The sequence below is a fragment of the Gymnodraco acuticeps genome, unplaced genomic scaffold, assembly GCF_902827175.1.
Source record: "Gymnodraco acuticeps unplaced genomic scaffold, fGymAcu1.1, whole genome shotgun sequence".
NCBI lineage: Eukaryota > Metazoa > Chordata > Actinopteri > Perciformes > Bathydraconidae > Gymnodraco > Gymnodraco acuticeps.
This window is the reverse complement of record NW_022991467.1, coordinates 90,091-106,112: the sequence shown is the minus strand read 5'-3', so window position 1 is coordinate 106,112 and position 16,022 is coordinate 90,091. Positions and strand designations below refer to the sequence as shown.

The following is a 16,022-nucleotide window of genomic DNA, read 5'->3' as shown; positions in this document are numbered from 1 at the left end:
TACAAAAGAGACGAGATACAAAAGACAAACGTAATGTGTTTTCTTCATCCGGCACCTTTTAGTCAGGTTTCGTGAAACTTGCCTGTAGTTTTCTGTAATCCTGCTGAAAGACAGACAAACTGAGCCGATAACATTACCTCATAGCATAGGTAATAATATTGATCCAACCAATGAAATGCAGTCAAGCATATCGATGAGCCTCTCAACATGGAGATGGCTGAACTCGGAGGCTAAGAGCTAACAATGCTAACACCTGTAGGAAAGACTGTTTGAGCGCATGCGGCACACCCTGGGATCACATGCATGTAAAAAACACATATTCTTGGATTAATGTACAGAGAGGGGGGGTGACTTAATTATCTGCTCTGGCATACAGAACTCCAGTATATCGTATTAAAGCAAATGGTTATTAGCTGTGTATACACTATTTAGATACTTAGAGATGTGAAATTCAAAGAAACTCAATGATTGAAGATCCAATCTGCTTAAGTACATTTTAATAAAGATGATATGAACTCATATCTGCTTCACCTGCTCAGATGGATGGTTCTAGTACTTAAAATAGATTACAGAGACAAAGACAAATAAGGAGACAAGTGGCCTCCTCACCTGTGCAGGGTGTGCATACGGAAATGAGCAATTCAAGCAGATACAGTCCCTCAGCAGGGACGTTAAAGCAATGGGAATAAAGGAAGTCTATATATATAAAAAATATATAAAGCCGAGATGATCAAGGAGCCGTGACAGGGCAGAAAATAGAAAGAAGAAAAACAAATCTGAAGAGAGACAGGAGAAAATAGGAAACATGGCGATAAGAGAGGAGAGGGAACGAGAAGAGGAGGAGAAACGGGGTAGAAAAATGTTGGACACAGGGGTCTGACCTGCAGTGACCCAGCTTATGAAACATTAGCTTCTCTCCACTCAACCATACAGTGTGTGCACGTACACGCACCTGCGCATGTTCACGTGCCTGCATCTAACGCGAGAGATTATCTGCGGAGCATCCAAAGACAGCGTGGAACAAAGGGATGATTCCCATTTCCCCTTCCCTCCCTGGAAGAGATTAATGAATTCTCCGCACATTGAGTCTGATTCAAACAGACCGGAGTGTGCAGCGCTCCGTCAATGTCACATGATTCAGGTTTTCATTTATTAGTATGACCGTCATGTGATTAAGGGAGGTGTTGGAAAGGCTGCGGATGCTCTCGCGGGGAAACGAGAGTTGAGAAAGGGAGACGCTGATCCTGATAGAATGAAAAGCACGTACACGGACAAACTGATAAAAGGCTGACAGATGGAGGAAGATAAAGTGAAGTCCAGAGTGAGGAGATGAGGAAGAGATAGAGAGTGAAAGCTGGGAGACAGAATCAGACAGGAGATGCATGGAAGCTGAAATTGTGTCTGACTGCTACGGCCGCAGCATAGCAACAACATTTGTGGCTCACGTTGTGACCCGTGGCATATATTTAAAACGCCAAACCAGATGGAGTTTACAACAACCACATGATTTTATTGATGACTAATTTAAAATAGGACAAGTCTGGAGGACTGGCAGAAAAGAACAGAAAGATGGAGGAAGCCTGGGCCAGCCACACCATGGGCTGTAGGACGCAGAACTCCCCCCCCTTAAACAAAAACAAAACTCAACTCAGAAAGAAAGCCCCTAAAACCTCCATACAAAAAACTAAGCCAAAATAATTCATAATAATAAAACACTAGCTTTCTAGCATAGTATGCAGCAGAGTGTCCAAAACTTCTCCTCCTGCCTTCCTTGTATGCAGTGATTAGGTGAGATCAGGGACACCTGAGCAGAGGCGTAGACAAGAGCAGATCATGTTCACCTGAGCTGGTGCACAACTGACCAATGAGGAGCATAACTTTTAAAGAGACATATTCTGCTCATTTTCAGGTTTATTTGAGTATGTAGTGTCTCTACTGGGACATGTCTCCATGCTTTCATGTTCAAAAAGTGCTTTATTTGTTCTCATACTGCCTGTGCCTCTTTTCACCCTCTGTCTGAAACCAGAGCCAAATCTGCTCTGATTGGTCAACCATTCAATCAATCAAAGTTTATTTATATTGTCAAATATCAAAAATGTACATTTGTCTCAGGGGGCTTTACAGTGTATACAGAACAGGAATACGACACCCTCTGTCCTTAGACCTTGTGATTGGTCAAGCGCTTAGACATGACCCGCCCCTTAGCCAATCAATTACAATGTGTTCGAGCGCTAGCCAAGAAAGCGCAATATCACTGTGTTATGGATGTAAATGAGTCCAATGGAGGCGTTTCAGGCAGGGGGGGAATCTGTGGGAGGGAACTTTGGGATTTTTGATTTTCCAGACCATTTACATGCACAGAAACCTATATAACACACCTAAGGAAAGGGAAAACTCCAAAAAGCATAATAGGGCCCCTTTAATACATGACAACCTTTCTTTTTTTATAGACGTCTGAAACCAGTGTGTGCCCAGTCCTCGCTCACGAGTCTGACTGATCTGAGTTATGTCCTCGTACGTAACCACCCTGAACCACTTAAACACTTGATGATGAATGGCACCCAGCGCACATCTGTCACTCTCCCCTCTCCGCTCTTCAATCAATCTCTTCTCTGTGTCGTGGCCTCCCTCTTAACATTTTTATCCCCGTCTGCTCGTACGCGTTGATGTTTGTCTTTCTCTTTGCATTCATCTGTCTCCGTGTCAGCGTCTCTGTTCATGCCTGCCTGCCTCTCTGTTTTCTTCAGCTGTCTGTCACAAACAATCGCTGCTTTCTTGGCTCATGAACGCTGTAAAGCATTGTACGTGTGACAGTGGAATACAATTTGCCTTCCACATAATAGATGACACACTGCAAAGTGTAGCAATAATAAATAATGACCCTATTTAAAATCCCAAAACTAGGTTACAAAGTTCCTTTCAATTAAAGGGAATAAAGGACAAAGGGTCGTAGTAGAAAGGTCAGTAAAGTAAACTAGGAGTGACATCATAATCATCATAAGGTTATAAGGTTAATAAGCAGAACATGAGAGCAGGGAAGCTGAACTAAAGCTTTTATACGCCGGAAAATGAGGAATAAATTATGGAAATATGCATTTGAACCTGGCTTCTACATAATCATTTGACAGCAGGTCATATTAATACTCGGTAATATTGCTCTGAAGTGTCAGCTTTCGGATTTTCTTTGAGCGAGAGCACGACCTGCAGCGGGGATTACAGGGGTTTATTGATGTTAGAAAACATTGCGAGCAACACATGTTTCAAAACATAAAATCAATAAGCAATGCAAGCACAATGTCAGATAAGGCCACTGGGGTAAAAAACGTATTAAGGGGTATACAAATGTATTTTTGGTGGATAATACTGAGTGTACAGGCCTGAATTCCTCAAGCAAATCATCCCACAGCCTTGAAAACCTGTAACAACTCAAAGCCCTCACTATCACTCTTTACCTGGGATTCAGGAATAGTTAGGTGTGGTGAGGTTCCCGTCTGTAAAGGACCTCAGGCTAAATCCAGGCTCGTACAAGACATTAAAAGGATAACTGCGAATGACCTTTAAAGTGTTCAGATTGTACTGGAATTCCTTCTACCCGCGTAATCCTGAGCCCGGACAGGTTATAAAGAGTGCCAAAGTCCACATAAGGTGGATAAACTAAAACTTAAAGGGGACCTATCATGCAAAATGCACTTTTTGATGTCTTTTATACTTAAATATGTGTCCCCGGTGCATCGGGGAACTCACGCAGCGTCAGAAAATAAAACCCTTTCTCTTTTCCTCCGTACCCAAATCTTTTAAAAACGGCGGTACAACGAGCGGATACAGATTTGCTGCCGTTATGACGTCAAATCGGCGGCGGACCCACAGCACTATCAGAAACGTTGCTATCAGAAACAATGCCTGACGTGTTTTGGACGTAATCTCGTCTTTGTTTACATTAGCAGAGCCTCGCTAACACTCAGAGCTAACCTGTACTGGAGAGCACGTGTGTTTAAAAAGCAGGAATTTAAAAAAGGAACTCACCTGGTGATAAACCCGCAAGAGAAAAAGCATTTGAGCTCCATACTGTTTCAGAAATAATCCTTGATGTGGTTTAGAACAGGATGGCGTTTTATCACAGCAGAATTTAACTTGTATCTCCGGTAGAATTCTGATCAGGCATTAGCTCCGCCTCCTCTTTTTTTTTTTTTCAAGCTAAGGACCCAAAATCTGCGTTTCTCTAACAGGGCTGGAATAGAGGGATATGAGGGATGTCTAAAATGCATGATCTGATTGTATTTTGAGCAAAACACATGTTTTTATATATTTGTATATATCTGAGACCCATAATATATGCCTTAAAATAGCACGATAAGTGCACTTTAAAAAGTACGACTTGTTGAGCTGGGAAAACATGAATAAAAGTGTGAATGCTTGCCTTGTGTACAACAATATACACGGCTTCACCTCACAGTAATAACAAGAGGTGCAGCAAGAGGAGATTGCATTCTCTATTAAAGCTGCATTAGAATGGGACTCCATCCAAACAATCAATTGCACTATACTGTTATCTGTCTTTCTGTACTGATTTAACCATCTTATTGCTATGTTATATGTATGCTTTGTTTTTTGTTGCATGTTTCTAATAATTGTATTTATTTGGGATTTTTAAAACATTATAATCGTTTTTAGGGGGACTTTGCAATATCTGTCCAGTATGGTGGCCGATAAATATGCATTGGTCAAAACACATGGAAACAGGGACACTAAAAAGTTATGCTTGTTGACATTGTCACACATTTGCAAATGTCGGGCACCGTAATCCAGGCAGGTAAACAATAGCTTTTTGCTAAAGCCACTTCGAAAGTAATTTTAATCCAACCCTCAATTTTGTAATTATCAAAGCAAAGTTTGCTAGAGACGTGCTGGACATCACATACACGCACAATAGAACTAACTTGTAAGATATCAATACAAACTCTTAGGATACTTGAATATTTTTGTAATTGTGAATCATTTGGAGCTACTACCTCTACAGTGAAAATGAGCAGCATACAAAACAAGTTAGTAGCCAGTACAATGAAATCGGCAATGGGAATATTCAGCAGAGCTTACAACGAAAACAATTGACAGCATTTTGACTACATTTGGCATCCACACCTACCACCTGGTCTAAAGTCCTGCCTGAAAACTGGACATTCATATTCATGGGTAATTAGACTGCAGTCTGAAGAGACTCAAGTCCTCGTGTTATCAGCCTTACTCTCTATCTGTGAAGCCTCTCACATACAACACACTTCCACTTGCGCACATCTATCGAGACGCAATTCACCGCGGGTTTCCCCATGGTAATAACTCCCAGACATATTGGGGAAAAATGTAACAGCAGGAAGACAAACAATATGAGTCACCACCACAGGGACAGTGCAGTATGTCATCAGCCCCTCCCGGTTATAAATCCTACTCCCTTACTGACTGTGTGTATATTCCACAAATACATCTCTGTCTGTATGCTGGCAATATTATGAGTGCATGTGACTTAACAGACTGGTCATTACAGGGACAATATTCAAATGTGGCTGCATGGCGATTATCACAACTTCACACACATTGCGCTGATGTCTGCGTGAGCATCGATGCACCTGTGTGTGTGCTTGAGATGTGGACGTGCCAGCGACTCATACACAAGTAGTAAATCCAACATCAAACCCTGTTTACTTTCCTGCAATTAAAATTCCACTGAGCAAATAAGAGCCTCAGACTATATTGAACTTCAATAGTCTCACAGATGGCCCGATCTATCTTTGTCAACATTTCCCATCAAAGGGAGGGAGTCGGGGGGTCCGTCTGGAATGAGCAGATAAACCGGTCACAGATGAATACAAATACATAATATATATAACAAAATCGACAGTAAGGGTGTAGCATGGAAATTAAACTCGCATAGAGAGTGAATTCACTGGGAGAATGAATTGAGCTGGCAAACTTCCCGCAACAGGAGAGAACCAAGTGATTAACTTTCTGTACACAGAAGCTGTATGAGGGGAGCAGTGATTTAGGAGATTATTTGCTATTTACACAAGTGGAGGGAGATATGAGGACGGAGTGGACGGATTAATTAACAGACTAATTAGAGATGTAACTGTTGATTGTTAAAGAAGTTGGAGTTTCACGAGTATTCTTTCACACACAGTGACGTCACGAGCTACCCACAATGCAACGCGCGCCATATATATATATATATATATAAATACGCCATTTTCCTGGAGGCGCAAATATCCTGGAGGTGCTAATATAAACAGCTAGCTAACTAGCCAGGCAGAGCGCACTAGGTTTTTTTTCTGAATTAACGACCGAAGAAATCGCTGCATGTCTTCGGATTACATCTCTGGACTTGAGGGGTGTGCTCTAGGTCGTTACCAGCGTAAACTAGAGCTGTGTGGGTTGTCCGATTGCCCTTACAGACTGCCTGCCGATGTATGGAGAAACGACTCTCGAAAGTGACATTCGGTCGATTTTGGCAGCATCTACGTCTATCTTCTGGAAACACCAGGTGAATACCCCACTTGTCACAATAATATTATCATGCCAATGCATATATGTGGTATTTTAGAGTTGACTATATTGATTAAGGCAATAGCCTATGATATTCTGGTTGCACCTCGTGTGAAATGGCGGATACCGGAAGTACGGTGTCGCCCTCGGCCCAAAACCCGTATGTGTGTGTGAAAGAATCCGAATGAGACCCACAGCTATGCTAGCAGAGCTGTAGACAATGCTAACGTGCTAATGATTAGCAGGTTTACAATGGTATTATCTGACGCTGTGTCTCAGTTTGTGTTCTTCTGCACTAACATTTTTATTGATTGAGTAAGGCAAAAAAGAGAAAAAATAAGGTGTACTCATAACGATCAAACTTACCCTCAAGGAAGAAAGCAGTGAACATGGTGGCCGAGGAAGTCGCAGAGGTTTACCGGAATACAAATTCTAAGTGAGCGAACAAGAAGGCAGATTTTTTGGCCGGCAACAATCACCATCTGATATTGGCGCGAACGCTCTGTCCACTAGCAATTTACCACTGAAAGGAACAAGCTTTCAAATGCGGCGATCATCATTTTTGGTAAGCAGTACCCTGTCAAAATGAACACAGTAGGCAAGTAATTACACAGTGTGTATGTTCTACATGGAAGTGTGCAAACGGAATAATCCAACATTGGAACACAGCAATATTTTGGCAATTTGTGCTAGCATTTGCTTTTTTAGCATAAAACTCATTGTACAGCTGAGTTTATGGGAAGTCATTAGTTCTTTAAGTATATCACTATGAACCAAAGTATTGGACAAATACAGTTAGGGATTACAAATGTTATGATTTCAATGTATCCTAAGGGGGACGTAGCGAAAGTTCCAATATCAATACAATTCAATATTTGTGGAGATATTCCACTCAAAACTAAAAGGAAACGTCACGATGGCGATAGAGAAGAAGTCAGGGCATCAATAGGAGTTATTCTCTTGGGATTACGAATTCCTTTGCAAAGTATAAATGCAATCTATCAAATGGCTGTTAAGAAATGAAGACAATTAAGGAGTGTCCGACTAACAGGCATTCCTTGTCAAACACAAACAATAGGACAAAAGGTAGGAATGTTCTGTGTCTACAGCCAAATGAAAGGTCAGTCAGATAAGAAAAGGGGGAAAATATAGAAAAAGGCGAATCAGGTCCGAGGGGCTTTTTAATTAAATATAATAAAAAACATCAAGAATGCCTCTAGGGAACAATGAAAGATGGTTAGACAAAGTTAAGAAGGGAAAGAGTAAAGAAACCGAGTATAAGAGAAACTATACAAAATAAAAGTAAAAGCAAAAAGGATGGCGACGACAAGTCCTGTTGTTGCGAGCGATAAACAGCAGAAGGAGTAAACAGATGGAGAAAAGGGAAAGGGGAATTTTTCAAAAAAGCAGCACATGGTGAATTCAGTTCCAACACTCATCCAAAAGAGCACAAGGCTCAGATGAGAGAAGTGTGGTCCAGCAGCAGCAAGTCAAAATCAGTCACTGTGATCCAGAGCAGCTACACACCCAATCCACAGGGAAACTCAGTGTGTGTGTGGCGTTCATGGACCCTCTCAGATCCAGCTCCTTCCCCCAACTGTCACTCTCTGAGTATTGCAAAGCGAATATGTTTGTGTTTTTATATAATTTATTCATGTGTGTCTCGGTTTGTCTCTGAGAATCTAGCACAGTGTTTGGTTGGGTTTGTCCCTCTTGGTTCATTTTATTTTCCGCTTGTCTGTCTGAAGAGTATGTTTGTGCAGGAGTACCGTCACTGTCAAACTTTTGAACACCGTCATTCCACCTCAACAAAACAAAGGGAGAGGATCAGTTCTAAAAACGAGGCGATAACATCTCTACTGTGGGTGTTCAAAGAAAGCTTTTGAAAATGTAGTAATGGTGTAAGAACAATGTTGTTTTAAAAAAAAATCTGCTTTATCGATGAGTAACAAATGCGTCACTTCTGGGCAAAAAATACGGCTCCGCCCACTTTTGGGGGAAAACAGCGCTGTCAGTTGATTGGTCAATACAAATTCTGAAGTTTTTGCCAATCCGATCAGAAATGTAAGAAAACCGGAGATTTTTGTATCTTCAAAGAGCCCGATTACAACGGCCGGACAGGCAAACAATTACATTAAATCATTGGAAATCGACGATCGGGCTCGATATATGGTTAAATATAACAGTAGGCGATCGATGTCCATAGATGAGAGTAACATCTACGTCACTTTACAGCCCCGCCCACTTTTGGGGAAACCAACGCTGTCATTTGAATGGCGATCGAGCCTGAAGCCACAGAGCTCTTCTTTTACTGTCCTTTCTTCTTAGAGGAAGTACAGAAACACTGAATTCTGGATTTGTTTTAATGTTGAGGTGCAATAAACGACACAGCAGCTTTTTGGCATGATAAAACTATTATTTTCCGCCTCGCTCATGAGAGTAACAGCTGGCGAAATTACGGCCTCGCCTACTGATTTTAATTTAACCATATATCGAGACCGATCGTCGATTTCCAATGATTTAATGTAATTGTTTGCCTGTCTGGCCATCGTAATCTGGCTCTTTGAAGATCCAAAATTCCACGGGTTTAAAAAATGTCTGATCGGATTGGCAAACAATTTATATTGACCGCCATTCAAATGCGTTGCTTTCCCCCAAAAGTGGGCGGGGCCGTCATTTTCGCCCGGAAGTGACGTAGGTGTTACTCTCATCTATAGTGGAAAAGTGAGGGACAGTATGTGCTAGTTACAGTAGAATTGTGTGGCGTCTAGAAACATAGGGCATTTACTTAAGGCGAAATTGAAAAAGTATATTAGCGATGTTTATTTTTTGCCAAATCTGACGGGCTTGTTCCCATCTATTACCGTTCAGTCAGACAACTCTCGTGTTTATTTGATATGTTTATAAGAAGCAGCATATAGTTTGAGTTTGGCTTCTAGCCTCATCACTCCACAAATGTACATAGAACATTGAGTGATGATTAGGTAAATCAACGCGGATGAAAATGGGCGCAACGTGACAATAATGCCAATTGATTCCATTAGTATTAACAGTACAGTGCACCTTAGCTGTGACAAAATTAACCATACAGCGAGGTTTCTTTTAAAGCACATATCAGTTAAAAAAAATAAAGAGTAATTATCAATGTTTATTTATATAGCCCAATATCACAAATGTTACATTTTGTACAGAATATCAGTATGACAATACGACACCCTCTATCCTTAGACCCTCTGTCCTTAGACCCTCTGTCCTTAGACCCTCACATCGTACAAGGAAAAACCTCCAGAGAAACCCCACAGTTTAAAGGGGAACATGGGAGAAACCTCAGGGAGAGCAACAGAGGAGGGATCCCTCTCCCAGGACGGACAGACGTGCAATAGATGCCGTGTGTAAATCGAAGAGATAATACATTTGCAACATAGGTAGTCCAAATGTTTGTAAATGCATGTGTGTATAATTACATTTCTTCTTCGCAAGGAATGAGACGAGACACAAACAAAGGAGAAGTGGGTGTCATCATCACTGATGAATGATTTCTATGCATTACCACATATTTCCAGCCACAACGTCTTCAAGTAATTACACTGAAAAACTGAAACAGTGACTTTAATTAAATGTATTATGTCAACAGATTTCACATAAGGTTAGTTGAAAGCAATACTATCAAGTTGAACCATGTATTTAATTGCTTTCAACTAACCTCATACAGTGATGTGAAATCTGTTGACATAATACATTTATTATGTCAACAGATTTCGCAGCCGCCTAGGGCCAGCCGCTTTCGCAGCGGCTGGCCCTAGGCTCTGCAATACTTTGCCCCTCCATGTGAGGTCGGCCCAGACCCTGGGGGGTTTTAAATCAACACTTAAAACTCACTTTTTCTCTTTGGCTTTTGTTTAATTATCTATTTATTCATTTATTTATTTATTCATTTAGTTCTTTATTTTAATATTTATAACATAACATAGGATTTCATAAAGTATTTTTAAAATAGTTTATACATTATTCAAATATAGGAATAGTAGATAGGATTACTTAAAATATAGTACCTTATATTCAATATTTTTTCCCTTTAGACCCTTGCGGTTTATTCTTAAAAATCCTTACCCTTACACACCCCCCATTTCCCCTCTGCTGGTCTATGGCCTTGTAGAGGGTAACGGGGTACAGAGTCGCTTAGATAAGCGGGGGAGTGCATCTGACGAAGAGATAGGTTGTTGTGCTCCCTATCTCTGTTTCTTATATCTAATAGAACTGCTCGGGTCTTGATAGATTGAGTGGGGAAGTTCATGAGATCTTTCTAGAGGGTTATCAAGAATAACTTTTATCCAATGACCTTTCCCCTCTCTGTCTGTGTTTGTGTATTCTCTTGTTCTGATTAACCCAGCCAAATCTTTTTTCTTGTTTTGTATCTATATCCACGCCGGGATCCGGAGTCGAGGCTGATCCTCTTGCTGTAGTCCTGTGTCTTGGATCCTCTATCCTGAGTTCTGGATTAAGTCGTGGACTTCGGGTCGTGGCTGAACCTGTCTCTGCGGTCCTGCCTTGGGTCTCGTCACGCTGCTTCCCTGATGGCTTCCACAGGATTGTAGCTGACATCCTCGTGGATTCATCTTCTTATTACAGACACATGCATTTCCTAACATTCGGTCTATATGCTGTAAAATGTATTATCTCTTCGATTTACACACGGCATCTATTGCACGTCTGTCCGTCCTGGGAGAGGGATCCCTCCTCTGTTGCTCTCCCTGAGGTTTCTCCCATGTTCCCTTTAAACTGTGGGTTTTCTCTGGAAGTGTTTCCTTGTACGATGTGAGGGTCTAAGGATAGAGGATGTCGTTTTTCTCATACTGATATTCTGAACAATCTGTGCTGTTGTATTTGCTGTAAAGTGTCTCTACTGTAGGCTATTTTTATTTTATGTACAGCACTTTGGCTCGACCAAAAATCGTTTATAAATGTGCTATATAAATAAAACTTGATTTGATTTGATTTAATTAAAGTCAATGTTCCAGTTTTTTTAGTAACAGATTGGGAATGAACACATTGTCAAGAAATCATTTTGAATGTGGCTGTGAATCTGTCTCTTCCTACCTCTATCTGCAGCATGGTGATGTCCTCCTCCGACTTTTTCCTGAGGGGCAGCTCCTTCTTCTTCAGGTCGATCCGTCTCTCCTCTTCATTAATCTCCAGCTGTAAATCCCTCGTCTCCTTCTCCAGGGTCTCCAGTGTCATATAACCCTTAGTTATGGCCGCCTCCTGGATGTTCACCTTTTCATAGGAGCTGAATAACACCTCTTCGTGCTCCAGGAGCTGAACGCCACTGTCGGACACACACACACATCAGGACACATGATTTGACATTTGTAGTTTAGATCCTCCTGGCAGCTAATATCGGTGTAAAGTCGTGAACATACAGCGAGTTGCGGCGCTGTATGGCTGTTTCCTGATTCCTGTTTGTTTCCAGAAGTGCCTGCTCCTGGACGTTGATCATTTCTGTGAGTTTCATCAACTCCAGTTTGTCGTCCTCATACTCCTGAGTGATCTGACGGTGTTTCCAGGCAACCTAAAAGATAATACAAATGGTGTGATATGTTTTTAGACCCCATAAGACGCAGGGAACATTCATGGTTGTTGGAACTTGCACTGCGCACATATGAGCAGTGGCTCAGTCAGTAGGGGCTTGGACTGGGAGCTATAGGGTCGCCGGTTCAAGTCCCAGACCAGACCTAAAATATGGAGTGTGGACTGCTACTTGGAGGGGTCCCAGTTCACCTCCTGCCCTGCCGTGGTGCCCTTGAGCAAGGCACCGGACACCCCCCTTCCCCCCTCACTCCCATTGCTCCCTGGGCGCTGTACAATAGCTGCCCACTGCTCCTAGTACTAGACTCTTGGTACTAGGATGGGTTAAAAGCAGAGAACGCATTTCACTGTGTGTGCTGTGTGCTCTGCATGTGTGACCATTAAAGAGGGTTTTATCCCTCCCAATTCTAATTCTACCGGAGTTTAAATGGAATGATTTCATTTGATAATGCTGAACTACAGAAGCATATTAGTTCCTTATGTACAGCCCCATCCATTAGAAATCCTTCTTTGTGTATAACTACTTACTAAAGGACGATATTATCCATCATCATCATGCTCAATGACTTGTATCCCAAGCTTGAAGCAGCGTAGCTTAGAATTCAGTCTAATCATTGAAATAAGCTTTATTTGTATAGTTACAATTAAAATGTGGTGTAAATACTTGTCTTTAGCATCCTTTTTTAATGCTAAATTGATTCTTAAAAATACTTGTTTTTTGTTATCCTTATATATTTATTTTTTTACATACTTTGCAACTTATTTTTTTAGATGATTTATGTTCGCACCTCCAGATACCAAAGCTAATTCCTTGTATGTGTAAACTTACCTGGCAATGAACTTGATTCTGATTCAATGTATCTGTTATCTGAACCCTTTTTCATCCTAAACATTAGTTTATAACAATATTGGCTGCGTTTTCACATTATAACTGAAAAAAATCCCATTAAAACAAGACAATTAATATTCTGATAGCACTTAAAGTTTCTTGTTTACCGTGACGAGTTCATATACAAATCCTTTTTAGTTTTCTCTGGTGCAGCCGAAATATGCTGCTATAAAATGACCTTAAATGTAGGGTAGGTAAGAATAGAGAAACCAGCTCGAGTGCGCTAGAATTTGAAAATACGCAACCGAAAAAATCTGCCACTTCCTTACAGAGCCCCTCCTCCAGCACACACGAACGCGCACATGACCAATGAGGGCACGAGATAAGTTTGTGCACAGATGGAAGGCTGACAGGCAGGTAGGCCATCCAGTTACTTTAGCCGGCCGGCCCAGATGATTGGTCGTGCTTTTTACAGTTCTACGGCTTCCACAGATGACATTTTTTTATGTATTTATTGTCAAAGCACTTAAGATATTCATTGCTATCGGGATGTTAAGAGCATTCCATGGAATAAAACAAAAAGTGAATTACCTACCCCACCTTTAAAACAACAGAGAACAAACGTAGACAGCTCTTATGTTCACAAACCGTTATATACTGAACTGTGAGTGACTTTCTGTTTTCAGTTTTATGAAACACACAATGAAAAATACTCGGGAAACTGGATGTGGCTTTCCCGCATTAAAAAGGGCTCTTGAACTTTGTTTATGACAGCTATAGAGTTGAGCTCACTGCGAAATCATTTTAAACGACAGTGTTTATGTGTGTGTGTGTGTGTGTGTGTGTGTGTGTGTGTGTGTGTGAACCTTGGAGATGTCATTGTTCAGTTTGTCCCTTATTTTGGAGCTGTTGGAGAGCCTCATACGAGCCTTAGTGAGTGATCTGGGATGAACAAACAAAAAGATATATCATAAAAGTAATAACAATTATTGGGATTTCAGATATATCATATTATCAACCTTTTAGTCATTACAGACGGCGCATTTGTCACAGCTATTACAGTATTTGATTATGGGATGTCTATGCCTTCTATTCTGCATTAGTCCCCCTCTTTCCTCACCGGTTCTTGATGATGACAATGGATCGTTGGATCTCCGTTTCATTTCCCAGCACTTTAATCTGCTCCGTCAGCTCCGCGATGGTCTGAGAGGCGATCTGCTTCAACTTCACGTACTTATTCTTCTCCTCTGTAATCATGTTGCACAGTTTACAGTACTGTAGGACTCTAAAGGAGAAATCACAGATTAGAACAATGAGCCCATTCTAGATCTACTGTACAACACCTGGTGCCTATTTTGACTCAATGTATAGTTATTTGTTCCTTTTGAACATGAACTCAGCCGGTGATCGCTGTAAAACACATTGAGTGAGTGAGTTTGTAATAGAGTATGTCTTAATCTTAAAGGTCACCTATTATGCAAAATCCACTTTTTCACGTTTTTTTATACATAAACATGTGTCCCCTCTGCGTTAAGAGATTCTGAAAGTTTCATGAAAAAATATTTGCACACTTTTTGTCCTGATCTATTTATATGAAAACCTGTCTGAGCTGATCAGATTTTGGCCACTTTATGATGTCATAACGATGTGTTGGCTTGTGTAACCATTAGCCAATCACCAACCAAGGTAACCCCCCCCCCCCCCCCCCCACCTTATCACCTGAATCTCCTCCTAGAGCACCATTGAGTTCTTTGTAACCAAATATCTCTCAGAGGGGCGTGGGGAGGGGCTCCTTATTTTCATCTAAAGCAACAGACAGAGAATCAGCACTTTGGAAACAGGGCTGAAACAGAGGGGATTATGGGTAATGTTGCAATGATCTGTTTGGTATTACGAGCCAAACACTTCAGAGACATGTTTTTTATATATCTGAGACCTATAATATATTGATAAAAAAATAGGGGACCTTTAATATCCAATGACTGTTTTTCAAAGGCTGACTCTAGGTGTACTTTAAATAAAGTTTGGCAGCATCAAAGTGTTAAAAATCTTGATAAAAGAAAGTAAACATGGTGAACACTTATTTGTTTGTTCATCACACATAATTAGTGGATCAAAAAGACGTTTCATGCAGTGTGATTTTTTCAACCGCTCATGTAAGACATGTCAGCAGTGATTGCTAAATATGCTAACGTTTTGTCTATTACAACTCCAGAGGGAGGGTAAACACCATCATCATCCTGCCCTGTTTTTGCTCCGCTAGATGCTCGGGGCGGATCCACGTCAGACTGCTGGGGAGCAAATTGAATGTCTGCTGTTGTGCTGGGTGCTGCCAGATGCATTAGACTGTGTCTGAATACTGAAGTATGACCAATTAGGAAGTTAGGGCTCTTTACCCAGACAACATGTGCAGATGTCTGAATTAATTGCGATTCCAGCTCAGATCAGAGGAGCCAAGCAAATAACCAGGGATACAATTACCACCCCTAGTGTACATAGGAAAATGCAGGGATTAAGCTTATTTTAAAGTGCACCTATCATGCTATTTTTAGGCAATAGCATAGGTCTCAGATATATACAAATATATAAAAAACATGTCTATGAAGTGTTTTTCTCAAAATACCAAACAGATCACCCATTGTAGCCATGCCTCATATCCCTCTATTTCACTTCCTGTTTCAAAAGTGCAGATTTTGGGTATAAAGCTTTAAGAAAAAAAATGTAAAAAAGAAAAAAGCAGGGGTCTGAGCTCATGCGGGACCCGGCAGCTACTGTCTAAACTAAATGCTGCCGTGATGAAACGCCATATCATGGATTATCAAGGATTATTTCTGAAACAGTCTGAAGCTCAAAGGCTTTGTCTCTTGCCGGTTATACCACAAGGTGAGTTCCTTTTTATTTCCTGCTTCTTCACACACATGCTCTCCAGTACAGGTTAGCTCTGAGTGTTAGCGATGCTAATGTAAACACCGACCATATGAGGTCCAAAACAGTCGGGCATTGTTTCTGATAGCAACGTTTCTGATAGGGCCGTGGGTCCACATTTCAGATATTACGTCATATCGGACGCAAA

At 41.0% G+C, this 16,022-nt stretch overlaps 1 protein-coding gene across 2 annotated transcripts in view; it reads right to left on the bottom strand.

Moving 5' to 3' along the window:
- The window catches only part of ccdc146 (coiled-coil domain containing 146), a 63,670-nt gene that overhangs the window by 7,086 nt on the left and 40,562 nt on the right, over positions 1-16,022 (bottom strand). For both annotated transcript variants that reach the window (XM_034196629.1, XM_034196630.1), the window contains exons 14-17: positions 14,070-14,234; positions 13,816-13,891; positions 11,955-12,103; positions 11,632-11,860 (exon numbers count right to left, since the gene is read on the bottom strand). In XM_034196629.1, the coding sequence (XP_034052520.1) occupies positions 11,632-11,860; positions 11,955-12,103; positions 13,816-13,891; positions 14,070-14,234 (619 nt within the window). The remainder of the gene's footprint in view (positions 1-11,631; positions 11,861-11,954; positions 12,104-13,815; positions 13,892-14,069; positions 14,235-16,022) is intronic.